The sequence below is a fragment of the Pan paniscus genome, chromosome 18 (genome assembly GCF_029289425.2).
Source record: "Pan paniscus chromosome 18, NHGRI_mPanPan1-v2.0_pri, whole genome shotgun sequence".
Lineage (NCBI taxonomy): Eukaryota > Metazoa > Chordata > Mammalia > Primates > Hominidae > Pan > Pan paniscus.
Window position 1 is genome coordinate 92597152 of NC_073267.2, and position 14648 is coordinate 92611799.

General features: G+C 40.2%; 1 protein-coding gene across 3 annotated transcripts in view; it reads left to right on the forward strand.

The window, feature by feature from the left end:
- CDH13 (cadherin 13) overlaps nt 1-14648 on the forward strand; it is a 1163636-nt gene that overhangs the window by 219200 nt on the left and 929788 nt on the right. For all 3 annotated transcript variants that reach the window (XM_003820879.5, XM_063597784.1, XM_003820881.5), the window contains one exon: nt 12766-12877. In XM_003820879.5, coding sequence (XP_003820927.1) covers nt 12766-12877 — 112 coding nt within the window. The remainder of the gene's footprint in view (nt 1-12765; nt 12878-14648) is intronic.

The window sequence follows — 14648 nt, forward strand, 5'->3', positions numbered from 1 at the left end:
GGTTTCTTGGTGTAGACCAGACAAGGTTCCCAGTGCCTGCCACATGGTAGGCATTCATTATTTTCTCAGTTGAACTCCCTGAGGCTACGAAGGCCCACCCAAGAGTACCTCATATAGGGGCTCCTTTGTTTGACTTAAGGGAAACAGGTATTATTTGGCATTCGACATCACTAATTTAATTACAAAAAATTCATAAATAGATGCAAATACCACCAACCCTGAGCAGGCACATCCTCTGGTTTCTCCTAAGGGCCAGCCAGCAAGCCAGGCATTCCCAGTGCAGTAAGTTAAATTCTTACAAAACTGTATTTTTCCTTTTAAGTTTTCCAAGTGAGCCCAGTGGCTTAATCCTGGAATCTTAATAGTAAAGAGTTAATTCCATTTAGACAAAAATTGTGATTTCACTGAGTGAATTGTTCTTGGCTCTGTTTTATCCACACTGAAGGAGGGCATGCATGAGTCCTATTTTGAGACAAAACACCTTCAAATAATCTGGAAAACAACCCAGAGTTTATTTCTGCCAAATGGCTCCCTGTTTCTTGAACTGGCATGCTATGGTGTTTGCATTGACCAAACTTCTGCGTGGAGCCTTTGTTCTTAGAGGTTGTCATGTGAAAAGTTTCAATCATCTTTCTAATATGTCCTTGTCTGTGACATGGTCCCAGTCCTTATTTTCATCCAAAGAGCATGTTGTTCCTTCTTCTTTATTTCCACAATACTTTATACATACCCTCTATATTAATATAACTATAATATTAATGTATACTTATTATATAAGAAATATATATCAGCTATCAATATAAATAATAACTAGCACATAACACCTACTGTGAGCCAGTTTCTGTCCTGGAACATTTGATTTGTGTTGACTCATTGACTCCTACAACCAATGGGAGTAGACACAATTATTAGTTGTGTTTTGCAAATGAGGAAACTAAGGCAAAGAGAATTTAAGTAACTTGCTCAGGGTCACATAGAAACTAACTGGAAAAATTGAGATTTGGACACAGTTAGTCTAGCCTGCGAATCTTTACTCTGAGCTACTTTTTAACTGATTCTCAATGTATAGTCACATAGGTTGTAGTTTATTATATGTCCATGTGTCTGTCTTTCCTTCTAGATAATAAGTTTTTTAAGGGTTTTATTCATTTTTCTATCTCTAGTATCTAGGCCAGAGCCTGGCAGGTAATAGAAATGTTAAATTTCCACTAAGAAAATCAATTTTAAAATGAACCTGATGATGCCGTCATAATGGCAGATCAAAATGTCCCATAACTTGAAAGAGGCAATTACTAAAACAATAGCAAAAAATAAAATAAAAGAAAATAAAATAAAAAATGAGAGACAATGCTTATTTATGCCAAGGAGAGGAGCACTTAGGACACTCATTACCACATCCTGACTCTGACAGCCTTGTCAAAGCATTCCAAAGTCATGACCTTCCCTTATTCTCCCTTCCTTCCCCACCTCGCCTTCAAATTCCCTCTCCTATTCCTTTCTAACTCCTCTATTTTGCCCTCTTCATTGGTTTTCCCAAATTATATTAACATGTTAAAATACCAAGTAAAGGGAACCCATATTTTCTGAGTGTCTATTGTGGGGCCAGGCTATAGTAGACTGCATTAGTTCCCAATGGCTGCTGTAACAAATGACCACAAATTTAGCAATTTAAAACGAACATAGTATTGTACAGTTTTGAACGTCAGAAGTTCAAAATGCGCTTCACTGGACTAAAATCAAGGTGTTGGCAGTGATGCATTCTTTTCTGGAGTCTCATGGGGAGAATTCCCTTTATGCCATCTCCAGTTTCTAGGGGCCACCCAGATTCCTTGGCTCCTGGCCCCTTCCTCCATCTTCAAAGTCAGCAATGTGGGGCTGAGTTCATCTCATAACATATCACTCTGCCCTCACCTTCATCATCACATCTCTTTCTCTTATCCTTTCTTCCATTTTCAAAGATACTTGTGATTACGTTGGGTTTATGTGATTACGTAATCCAGGATAAGCATGCTGTTTTAATGTTATCTGATTCCCAACCTTAATTACCCTTTGCCATGTAATCTAACGTATTCACAGGTCCTGGAGAGTAGGGTGAGGACATCTTTAGGGGACTACTGTCTATTCTGTTTGCGTTATCTCATTAAAGCTTCCCAGTGACCGTTTCTCTAGCAAAGAGCATGTGAAGGCCATTCACTCTGAATTAATTTACCAAAAGCCAGAGAAATCACCACACAGCCAGAATTTGGACTTAGGTTAGTTTTGGCTTTTTGCCCCATGCTTTTCCTTGTTTTATTGTTTTCTTGTGCTTCACTTTTTTTTTTTTTGTACTTCACAGATACTATATGTTTTACAAATTGAATATTTGTGGTGTTGAAGTCAAAATAAAAATGTAGAGATGAATCTCTAAATTTAGCATTTCATTTGGGAAGAAAGACTTGCAATTTGGGGCATTTTTGCAGATTAGATAGTCTTTGGTATGTTCAAAGAACAAAGAGAAAGTTGGAGGTTTTGTAACAATGAAAAATGTTATGTATTGCTCTTTGAGAAAGTTCATTGACACTAGTAAGGTTCTGGGAAGCTGGCAAGCTTCAGCTGGTGAGTGGCATCAGTGAGAAAATTAGTCCTGGAGTTGCAGCAAATTATCTTGAAGCTATAGATAAAACTGGGTTCAGGTTACAGCAGCCAGGCTTGCAGAGAATTACACTGTTGGAGCAATGCTTTGTGTCCCTAGTGTGTTTTTGCCTGGCTTCTTGACTTTGCTTTAGTTGGGTATGACAAGAATAACCCAATTTGTAGGATCAACTTTCACCTTGACAACTCTGCATTGAGCAAGTTTATGGGTGCTGTTTTTCCAACAGTATGTGATCACTTTGTGTCTCTGTCTCATGTTTTGGTAATTCTCCCGGTTTCTTTCCTTTTTTTAAATTATTACTTTGTCTATTTTGGTGATGTCTGATCAGTGACCTTTGATGTTACTATTGTGATTTTTTTTTTTTTTGGTGGGGAGAGGCACCACGAACTGTGCCCATATAAGATGCCAAACTCAATTGATAAGTGCGTGTTCTGACTGTTGCACCAACTGGCCCTTTACTCATCTGTCTCCTTCTCCTCCGAACATCCTATTTCCTGAAACACAGCAATATTGAAGTTAGGCCAATGAATAAGCCTACAATAAAGTACTTTCTTTGCCTCTAAGTGTTCAAGAGAAAGGAGGAGTTGCATGTCTCTCTCTTTAAGTCAAACCTAGAAATGATTAAGCTAAGTGAGGAAGGCATGTCAAAAGCTGAGATAGGCTGAAAGCTAGGTTTCTTGTGCCAAACAGTAAAGTTGTGAATGCAAAGGAAAAGTTCCTGAAGGAAACTAAAGGTGCCACTCCACTGAACATATGAATGATAAGAAAGTAAGACAGCCTTATTGCGGACATGGAGAAAGTTTTAGTGGTCTGAATAGATGATCAAACCAGCCGCAACGTTCCCTCAAACCAAAGCCTAATCCTGAGCAAGGCCTTAACTCTTTTCAATTCTCTGAAGGCTGAGAGGTGAAGAAGCTGCAGGAGAAAAGTTGGAAGCTAGCAGAGGTTAGTGTGTGACATTTAAGGAAAGAAACCATCCCTATAACATAAAAGTGTCAGGTGAAAGCCGGGCACAGTGGCTCACACCTGTGATTCCAGCACTTTCGGAGACCAAAGCAGGTGGATCACGAGGTCAGGAGAGCAACATCATCCTGGCCAAAATGGTGAAGCCCTTTCTCTACTAAAAATACAAAAATTAGCTGGGTGTGGTGGCGCGTACCTGTAATACCAGCTACTCGGGAGGCCAAGGCAGGAGAATCGCTTGAACCAGGGAGTAGGAGGTTTCAGTGAGCTGAGATCACACCACTGCACTCCAGCCTGGTGACAGAGTGAGACTCTGTCTCAAAAAAATAAATAAATAAAATAAAGTGTGAGGTGAAGCAGGAAGTGCTGATATAGAAGCTGCAGCAAGTCATCCAGAAGATCTAGCTAAGATCATTGATGAAGGTGGATACATTAAATAATACATTTTCTACGTGGTTAAAACATTCTTATACTGGATGAAGATCCCATCTAGGACTTTCATAGTTAGAGAGAAGAAGTAAAGGACAAGCAAACTCTTTTGTCTGGGACTAATGCAACTGATGACTTTAAGTTGAAGCCAATGCTTATTCACCATTGCAAACATCTTAGGGCCCTTAAGAATTATGCTGAATCTACTCTGCCTGTGCTCTACAAAAAGAACAACAAAGCCTGGATGACAGTACATCTGTTTACAACATGGTTTATTCAATATTTTAAGCCCACTATTGAGAACTGCTGCTCAGAAAACTATATTCCCTTCAAATCTTACTGTTCATTGACAATGTACCTGGACATCCAAAAGTTTTAATGGAGGTATATAAGGAGATTAATGTTGTTTTCACACCTGCTAATATAATTTCCATTTTTCAGCCCATGAATCAGGAAGAAATATTGACTTTCAAGTCTTATTATTAAAGAAATACATTTTGTAAGGCTACAGCTTCTAAAGATTGTGATTCCTCTGATGGATCAGGACAAAATGAGTCAAAGACCTGCTGAAAAGGATTCACCATTCTAGCTGCCCACTAAGAACATTTGTGATTCATGGGGGGTGGTTAAAATGTCAAAAATAACAGGAGTTTAGAAGATGTTGATTTCAATCCTCATGGATGATTTTGAGAGGTTCAAGACTTCAGTAGAGGAAGGAAGTGCAGATGTGGTCGAAATAGCAAGAGAACTAGAATTAGAAGTAGAGCTTGAATATGTGTGTGAATTGCTGCAAGCTCATGATAAAAATGTGAATGGATGAGGAGCTGCTAAGAAAGTGGTTTCTTGAGATGGTATCTAATCCTGGTGAAGATGCTGTAAACATTGTTGAAAAGACAATAAAGGATTTAGAATCGTACCTAAACTTAGTTGATAAAGCAGCAGCAGGGTTTGAGAGGACTGCTTTCTATTTTGAAAAAAAGTTCTCGTGTGGGTTAGATGCTACCAAATAGCATCACATGCTATAGAGAAATCATTCATGAAAGGAAGAGTCGATAGATTGGCAAACCTCGTTGTTTTCTTATTTTAAGAAATTGCCACAGCCTCCCCAACCTTCGCAACCACCACCCTGATCACTCAGCAGCCAGCAAAATGGAGGCAAGACCCTCACCAGCAACAAGACAACCACTTGTTGAAGGCTCAGAGATCATTAGCATTTTTTAGTAAAAACGTATTTTTAAATTAAGGTATGTACATTGTTTTTAGAAATAATGCTATTGCATACTTAATAGGCTACATTATAGTATAAACGTAACTTTTATATGCACTGGGAAGCCAAAAAGTTCATGTGACTCACTTTATTGTAATATTTGTTTTATTGATATGGTCTGGAACCGAACCTGCAGTATCTCCGAGGGATGCCTGTACATGCAGCTTCCCTGTTTACAGTTTGAGGAGAATATGTTGGGTAGCATCTTTTAGAAATAAAGTCTAGGATGTTGGTTCAAATTTTGTGTGAAAGCAACAATAGGGCCAGGTGCGGTGGCTCATGCCTGTAATCCTAGCCGTTTGGGAGGCTGAGGCGGGCGAATCACAAGGTCAGGAGTTCGAGACCAGCCTGGCCAACATGGTGAAACCCCGTCTCTACTAAAACTACAAAAAATTACCTGGGCATAGTGGCGGATGCCTGTAATCCCAGCTACTCAGGAGACTGAGGCAGGAAAATTGCTTGAACCCTGGAGGCGGAGGGTGCAGTGAGCCAAGATTCCACCTCTGTACTCCATCCTGGGTGACAGAGTGAGACTTCGTCTCAAAAAAAAAAAAAAAAAGGAAAAAGAAAGCAACAATGGGACCGACCAAACTAAAAGCAGTCTCCCCTTTTACCTCCCCAAGAACTGTAAAACCATTTGTAAGTGTCTGTGACCCTAATGATCTACAAGGTGTCAGGTTTTCTGTGTTCCTGGGGCTGTAAAATACCAGGAACATTTTAAGGAGGTCAGACTCAGCAGGGGCGTGGACATGAGTACATGCACATGTGTGTACGTGTGTGTGTGTGTGCATGCACATGTCCTGGAATGCTACATTGCTCCATGCTTTCCCTGTAGGCAGTGTGCCTTTGTAAACCCTTCCAGGACTCGGGTTTGTGCTCCCTGGGAGGATAAAGAATTAATCAAAATACACTGCTGTGATATTTTTACATCCTGCAAGTCAGAGGCAGTATCCTTCCTTCCTCACAAATCTAAGACCCTCCAAAATGATCTCAATACACTGACTTTAACAAGAGTAAACCAGAGGTGTTTTATGGCAGGGATAAAGTAACTATCCACCAACACCAATGACAAGAAAGCAAAAAGATTTGGAGAGAGGAAAGCATAAAGGATCCCAGAGACACTAGGGTGTTGGTTTGGAAAATACCTTCTTGGAGCTGGTTTAAGAGGGGATGGAACCTGAGAGTGTTCTCAACCTGGTGAGATTAATTATTTGTGGCAGGAAGTTTCTCTCTTTATTTGTGGCTGCTTTGGAGACAGTTGTGTCATGTTTTTCTTCAGTCCTGATATTTTTCACTGGCCTCTGGGATATATCTGTGATGTCAGTGGTATCAAAGACTTTTCTGCCCTTGTTCCATGGATGTTTAGTGTACAGTCAGCTGCTGCAACAAACACCACCAAATCTCAGTGACTTTGCACAGCATTCCGTGGATGTGTCTTGTGGGGCGGTTCTCCCGAGTAACTGTCTTCTGTGCAATGAGTGATTCTGGGCTCTTTCTATTGGATGACTCTGCCACCTTGGGAGTCCTTACTTCCTATTTCCATGGATAGGAGAAGAGAAGATATCATGCAGGACATTCAGGGGCCATGTCTAGAAGACATGAGAATCCTTCCACCCTTATTCTGTTGGCCAGTGCTTAGTCACATGTCTAAAAGTGTAATGGAGCAGCAGCACCATGTCCTATTGTGACAAGTAGCCAGAGACTAATCTCAATGACAGTTCTTATAGCTTGAAAAGGTATTTGCAAAATCTAAAGCAAAAGTTGCCAACTCGAATGCCTAGATGTCCAAGCAAGTGTTTAACTGAATTGAGTGAGCAGAAACAAGAACCAGGGAGTGGTGCGAGAAGGAAAGCTTGGAGAGGGGCACGCTACATAACATGACAATTTAACTTGATGACAGACTTCTCTGGCTAAACTAACCACATCTGCTGGCCACATCCATCCCTTATGCTGCCAGTTGGCAACCTACAGTATGGGAGAGAAAAAGAAAAAATCCTTTCTCTGGAAGCAAACTCCAAAGTTGGCTATATTCTTGAATCAGTACCTGTCAGGATAAACAAAAACCCTTTCTTTTTAAGAAAGAAAGAAAGTTCTGTACTACAGCAAATAAATGGAAGCTAAAAAGAAAACCTGGTATAAAGAGTGTGATTTAAGAATTTGCTTTCTGTGCATACATTTAGGGTAGTGGCTCTTGCATGGAAGAGAGATCTCTGAGCTGCTATTTTAAAGGATGCTTGGTGTCCTACAGAGGTTAACACAACTCAATCATATCAGGCCCTGATGTTCTGATGGTGCAGCTGATCCTGAGATGCAAACACCCCATGATCTTCTACTGTCTGATTCCCTGTTATGTCCCTGTGTGTAGTCTAAACAGTCTATTCACTGAACAGCTTTTTATTAACAACAAAAGTAATAATATGTTGGTAATATTTTGTCAATGTCTACCCTGGAGAATATCAGTGAATCATGAACATGGATTTAAATATAATACATAGAAATAATAATAGCAGGCATTTATTGAGCAAGTACTATGTACCAGGAACTACTTAAGGCTCTTTACAATAATTAACTCACTTAATCCTCATAACGGGTAAGATACCATTACTCCTGCTTTTCAGCTTAGAAAACTGAGACACAGAAGGTCACTTGCCCAAGAATAGCCTGCTGGTAAACGAGATTCACACTGAACCAACGTGGCTTAAACCTGTGCTTATAGTCCGTCTGAGATGTGAATCTTTGTAGCAGGCTGATGGTAATTTTTAGATAATAGAAATCTTTTGTTAATCATAGAATATGATTATTGCTGTGCTTTCAAAGGTGTCTTGGTTACCTCTCATTTCTTAGGTACTCACTGATGCATAAATGGACAAACATGTCATAGAGTAAGACTATGATTGCCATGGCATTAAAGATAAATTTGGAATGATGCTCAGGGCATATATTCTAGAAAATTTACAGAGGATTTGGGGAAAATTATGTCCAGGTAGTATCTTTATGCATGTGACATCTCATAATATTGGAGAAAGGGCTTACCTGGTTTTGGAGTAATGTCCAAGTACAAATTCTTACAGCAATGAGGGGTGCTGCTTTACTGCTTTCCATCCCCTTACCAAAGTTACTGTGAATGAAACTGAAGAGTGGATATCGGTGGCAAGTTCAAGCATAGATACTGTTTTGAATTCTCTTAAGAAACTAAAGGGCAAGGCTGGGCTTGATGGCTTATGCCTGTAATCCTAGAACTTTGGGAGGCCGAGGCAGGCGGATCACGAGGTCAGGATATCGAGACCACCCTGGCCAACATGGTGAAACTCTGTATCTACTAAAAAAAATACAGAAAATTAGCTAGGCATGGTGGCGGGCGCCTGCAGTCACAGCTACTTGGGAGGCTGAGGCAGGAGAATGGCATGAACCCAGGAGGCGGGGCTTGCAGTGAGCCAAGATCGTGCCACTGCACTCCAACCTGGGTGACAGAGCAAGGCTCTGTCTCAAAAAAAAAAAAAAAAAAAAAAAAAAAAAAAAAAAAAAGTAAAAAGAAATCAGAAGACAATAGCAGTAACTAGAACATTCTACTATTATTGACTAGTAAGATATTTAGCTTTTGGGGAAGTCCTAAATTAGCCTGGAATCATTTTTAAATGCAGTTTTGTAATTTCAGTGATGTGTTACATGAAACTCAAAGAGCCACAAAATAATTCACGTGTAAGTGAAGAGTGTGTTGGTTTAAAAGATGAGTCTGCATTCTTCTCGCTTTATGCAGATAATTCTTAATCATCTTTGAGATCCCAGCAGAAATGTCTCTTTTGTGGTTTTGCTTTCCTTGATGCTCTAGATGAAGTTAGACTTCCCTATACCCCAACTTTTACATGCTCCCAGAGAGATCTATATTTTCCTTTCAAGTTAAATTTTAATCTTGGTGAATCACTTAAATTATGATTTGTTAATGCCTCTTTTCTTTTTGAGACCGTAATTATATTTAACAATTATTGACTCCTTATCCTGTGTGGCACTTTTCTCATTGCTTTGGACAATGTGTAGCAAAGTCCTCACTGAATCCCAGGAGTCTAATAGGTATTTGTGAATGAGGAGTGAGTGAGTGAATGAATGAATGATTTGACTAATTCTTACCTCACTAAGTCACCCCTGGCCCAGGAGGGTACTGTGTACCTTTATGTTACAAATCATTTAACTTTAATTTTGACTGGTAGGTGAAGTGTCCCAAGAATTTGTAAAGATAAAACTGTGCCTTTTGGGGTTCTCCTACTGCTCCCCTCTTCCCTAAGAGTCAGCAGCTGGAAAAGGTTTATTTATTTTTTTTATTTTGTAACTCTAGAGGAATCCTGAATGGGCCCTGCAAAGTAATCTCAGAAATTGAGCCACACGTAGACAAAGATGGAGAACACAGCTCACCTGCAGAGTGCTGTTTCTCATCACTAACTGTGCTTTCTCTCAGTCCTGACTTTTTATGCTGAGGATTCTGGGAGAAATTTCACCTTCTTTACTTCCTACAGGATATCCAGTTTCCTGGTCTGGGAGCTGAGAGCAGAATTAGCCAATTGGAAGGTTAACGCATAATTGTAGGCACTGGGTGTTTGGAGGAGACCCTTGACCATTTGCTATTTAACTGAATTAATTTTGGCCAGTTATAGATTTTCTGTTTGCAAAATTGCCAGCAGATTTTTCTGACTCCTGGATCTGCATCCTGTGTATGTGCCACTTGGGATGCCAGCATTTTGATTGCTTCCAGAGCGATCTAACCAGAGCCTGCTATCAAGACAAGGGAATCCATGATTCACAAGCGGAACCGTACAGATGCCAGACCACAGCGTTCTTTTCACTTTAATTTGAGGGAGATGATGTTGGTCAGGGTGATGACTCCCCCATTTCAATTTCTCTGATGTTGTTCAGGCCAGCCACACGGTGAACCTCCTGAGATTGATTCTTGCTCCCTTCTTTGGGGTTCAGTGCATTTCAGAGGGCTGGTATTTAGAGAGAAGCCCTGGTTCCACAGCTTCCAACCTTTTGACACTGCTTTGAGTTCTCTGGTGGGGATGATAATGAATTTTCTTCAACTGTCTGTGTGCAGTGGTTAGGATTTTGAGGTCTGATATTGAAGTTTTGTTTTCTAAGAAACACACAGAGTCGAGGATTTGAGTGCAAGTAATTTGAGTGATGGCAGAAATTGGTTTAAGAAAAATACTAGCTGGGGCCGGGCACGGTGGCTCACGCCTGTAATCCCAGCACTTTGGGAGGCTGAGGCGGGTGGATCACGAGGTCAGCAGATCGAGACCATCCTGGCGAACACTGTGAAACCCCGTCTCTACTAAAAATACAAAAAATTAGCCGTGTATGGTGGCGGGCGCCTGTAGTCCCAGTTACTCGGGAGGCTGAGGCAGGAGAATGGCGGGAACCCGGGGGCGGAGGTTGCCTTGAGCCGAGATCGCGCCACTGCACTCCAGCCTGGAAGACAGAGCGAGACTCCATCTCAAAAAAAAAAAAAAAAAAAGAAAGAAAGAAAAGAAAAGAAAAGAAAAATACTAGCTGGGTGCAGTGGCTCACGCCTGTAGTCTTGGCACTTTGGGAAGTCGAGGTGGGTGGATCACTTAAGCTCAGGAGTTTGAGAGCAGCCTGAGCAACATAGTGAAACCTCCTCAGTACAAAAAAATAGAAAAATTAGCTGGGCATGGTGACGAGTGCCTGTAGTCTCAGCTACTTGGGAGGCTGAGGTGGGAGGATCGCTTGAGCCTAGGAGGTTGGGTCTGCAGTGAGCCACAGTTGCACTCCAGCCTGGGCAACATGGCAAGACTCGGTCTCAAAAAAAAAAAAAAAAGAAAAAAAGAAACTTTAAAAGTTAAAAAAAATAGAAAAAATACCAATAGGGAATGAGGAAATAAGTCAAGGAAGAGAAGGAAGGTAATGAATGTGAGTTATCAAGCCAGATTCCCTGGTGGACTTTGGCACTCAATCCCAGGTGGAAACTGGGAGACAAAATGCGTATCTCCAAGCGATCTCACCAGAGGGGTGAGGGAATTGGGATCTTTACATACCATTCCCCATCAGTTATTGGTTAAGGGCCACTCCCAGGATGTTAATTTCCAAACACTCTCTTCTGGCACTATGCTCAGATAAAATACCCTTCCACAAGTTTTAGAGACATATCTCTTACAAAGAAGAAAAAATGCAAAGTCCTGCACGTCGACACAGAAGGTCTGAGGGGAATGGGTAGGACTCTGACAGAGTTCCTTTGAGGACACTTGAACCTAGATTCAGATGCTGGCTTCACCCATTCCAACTGTATGTTCTTGGGCAAGCTTGTTAACCTTTCTAGAATTTCGAGTTCGTCTTCTATAAAATATACCTTATAACAATACACATTTCATAGGCCTGCTGTGGAGATGATGCATACGGTGAGTTTAGCACATTAATGGCCAAATAATAAGGGCTCAAAAATGGTAGCTTTCATTTGTTAAGTGTTATGGAGCCTCTTCTCTGTCCCAGTAAGTGTGGTAAGTGCTCAGTAGAACCAGTGGTTGTTTGTTGGGGGGAGGTAATCCCTGTTTTTATGGCCTTATAGCCTTTGCGTACTAAACCTTAAGACCATTTCTTATTTCACTAAGTTACACCTTGCCCAGGAGAGAATCGTATACATCTCATACATTATGTTCCAAATCATGTAACCTAAATTTTTGACCATTGGATGAAGTGTCTTAAGCATCTGCAAAGACAGAACTGTGCCTTTGAAAGCAATTGTAAATTTTAAGTTTTATAGTAGCCAAGTTTACAAAAGGAATAAGAAACTGGTGAAATTAATTTTAATAACATATATTTAACTTCATATGTAAAATATTGTCATTTCAACATGTAATTAATATGAAATTATTGACTATTTTACATTCTTTTCCTTATTTAGACATTGAAATCCAATGTGTATTTTATACTTACAACATGTCAATTTCAGACCTATGACTGTTAAAGTACTCAGTAGCCACCGGTGGTTCATGGTCACCATATTGGGCCACAGTGAAGGCTTAACAGGCCCTGAATTCCTTTTAGAAGTAAATTCCAACAGAATAGTTCCATTTTCTCTTTCCTCGTCTTCATAGATGACAATGCTTCTTTGCTTGTATAAAAATGAAGTTGGTTTTAGCTTAGGCATCATGGAAAATTGACAGTTTCTGTAATAAAATTTCCCACATGGAAACCATGGTGAGAATCTTAGCAGGTGTAAAAATCTGATGAAGTTATTTCTTTAACTGCAATTTAATGGAAACTGCAGCAGCTGTTCCATTTGCGTATTCTCCAAATCTCAGTGCCAAAAAGAATTGTTGGCAGCCACTGGAGAAGTATCAACTTACCTCTTCATTTGGGAAATGAAATCAAAACCTCAGCTTGTTTCTAAAAGTTGCAGATTTGGCGAAAGTTAGCAGGGCAAACACATAAGCCGCTATTAAAATATTGATGGCTTTGGTTTTCTTAGGTGCTGCTGCTAACATCTGCAGAAGATTTGGACTGCATTCCTGGATTTCAGCAGAAAGTGTTCCATATCAATCAGCCAGCTGAATTCATTGAGGACCAGTCAATTCTAAACTGTAAGCAATGTCACTCAAAGATGCTTTTAGACTCTTCTCATATTTGAATTTACTAATGTTTATGACTGTGTCTCAGGATGTGGTATTTCCTAAACTAAGTGTTTTCTGATTATTTTTCTTATGTCACTGCTTGACCCAAAGTGGAAATTCTTGAATAAGGGCCTGGCCAACTTAGAGGTTAATAGAGTGATATGCATCTCTTTTTAGTATTTTATCATCAGTGGGTATTTCCATACTGCTCTCAGAAAAGGGGGCTGTCAGCCTCCAACGAGAGTTTTACACTGTGCAAAGGAAATGAAATTCATTTCCCCTGGGCAGATCCCCAAAAGCAAAATCATTGCCTTCTCACAGATTGCTGTTCTACCTGTAGTTTCTCATACATAGCATTAGATCAAAATAATGGTGAGAGTATGACATTGGCTTCTGGGAATTTTTAGACACAGAAATCAAAAACTCTTATTCTTAAGGCTAATAAGATGGTCTTTAGAAAGATTCAAAACCTCTACTGATTATTCTATGGATTAAACTCAAATCATCCCGAATTCCAATTGATTTATTTAAAATATGCATCTTTCATATCTGCGGTGATGATCTCTTTTTGTTTTTAATGTCAGTATTATATTGCTTTATCTTTAAGAAGTGTTAGGGTACATTGCTAAATGCATAACAAGTACAGTTTTAGTACAATAGAATTTAAAATTGATGGTAGACAAATAGCCATTTAATTGTAGGTTCTTGAGTACCTTGCTTAACAACTAGAAATGAAGAATATGGAAACAACTGATCTAAACTGATCAGATGTGGTCGGGTGTGATGGCTCATGCCTGTAATCTCACCACTTTGGGAAGCCGAGGAGGATCGATGGCTTGAGGCCAGAAGTTCAAAACCAGTCTGGGCAACCTGGTGAAACCCCATGTCTCCTAAAGTTACAAAACTTAGCTGGGCATGGTGGCATATGCCTATAGTCCCAGCTACGCAGGAGGCTGCGGCAGAAGAATCGCTTTAACCCAGGAGGTGGAGGCTGCAGTGAGCCGAGATCATACCGTTGCACTCCAACCTGGGTCACAGAGCGAGACTGTGTCTCAAAAAAAAAAAAAAAAAAAAAAGAAGAAGAAGAAAATTAAAATAAGCTGATCAGATGCTCCAAGGTCTTTTCAAGGAAGGTGATTCCACATTGGCTCTTATGGTCTCAGGTTTACGTTCCACGCTAGCTAAGTTCCTTTAGTCCTATGCTATGTGGCTGACAAGTTTAAAGGAAAGACAAGAAAAAAAAAGCACACTTGACTGGATTATTCTGTGAGGCTGGGACACACTCTAATAGTCGAAAGGAACACAATAATGAAGATGCACTGTTGAGCATCAAGGGAGCTGTCCAAGGTGAAGCCCGTGCACCTCCCGATGAAATGACGCCAATGAAATCATTTCAATAATTAGTCTGTAATGACAAGGTGCAGGGCTGGCACAATAAGTGAATTCCAATATGTGATTTCCTGCTAATTTGATCTCTGAGTGTGACTCCTGGGTCAGGCCATCAGGAACCCTCCTTTGTCTTTTCATTTTTGTATTTATCAGAATCAATATATTTCAAACAGAACTTGATTTGTGAGAACCATTTTTCTGGCTCTCCTCTCCTCTCTTCCTCTATCTTCCTTTTATTTTTTTTCCAAGTGATTATCCCAAATGGCATCTATGTTAACATACTTGGAAATGCGAAGCGACCCTGAGTATGGAAATTAATAGAGTTGGTATGCAAAGTAGACCTATAAATGTG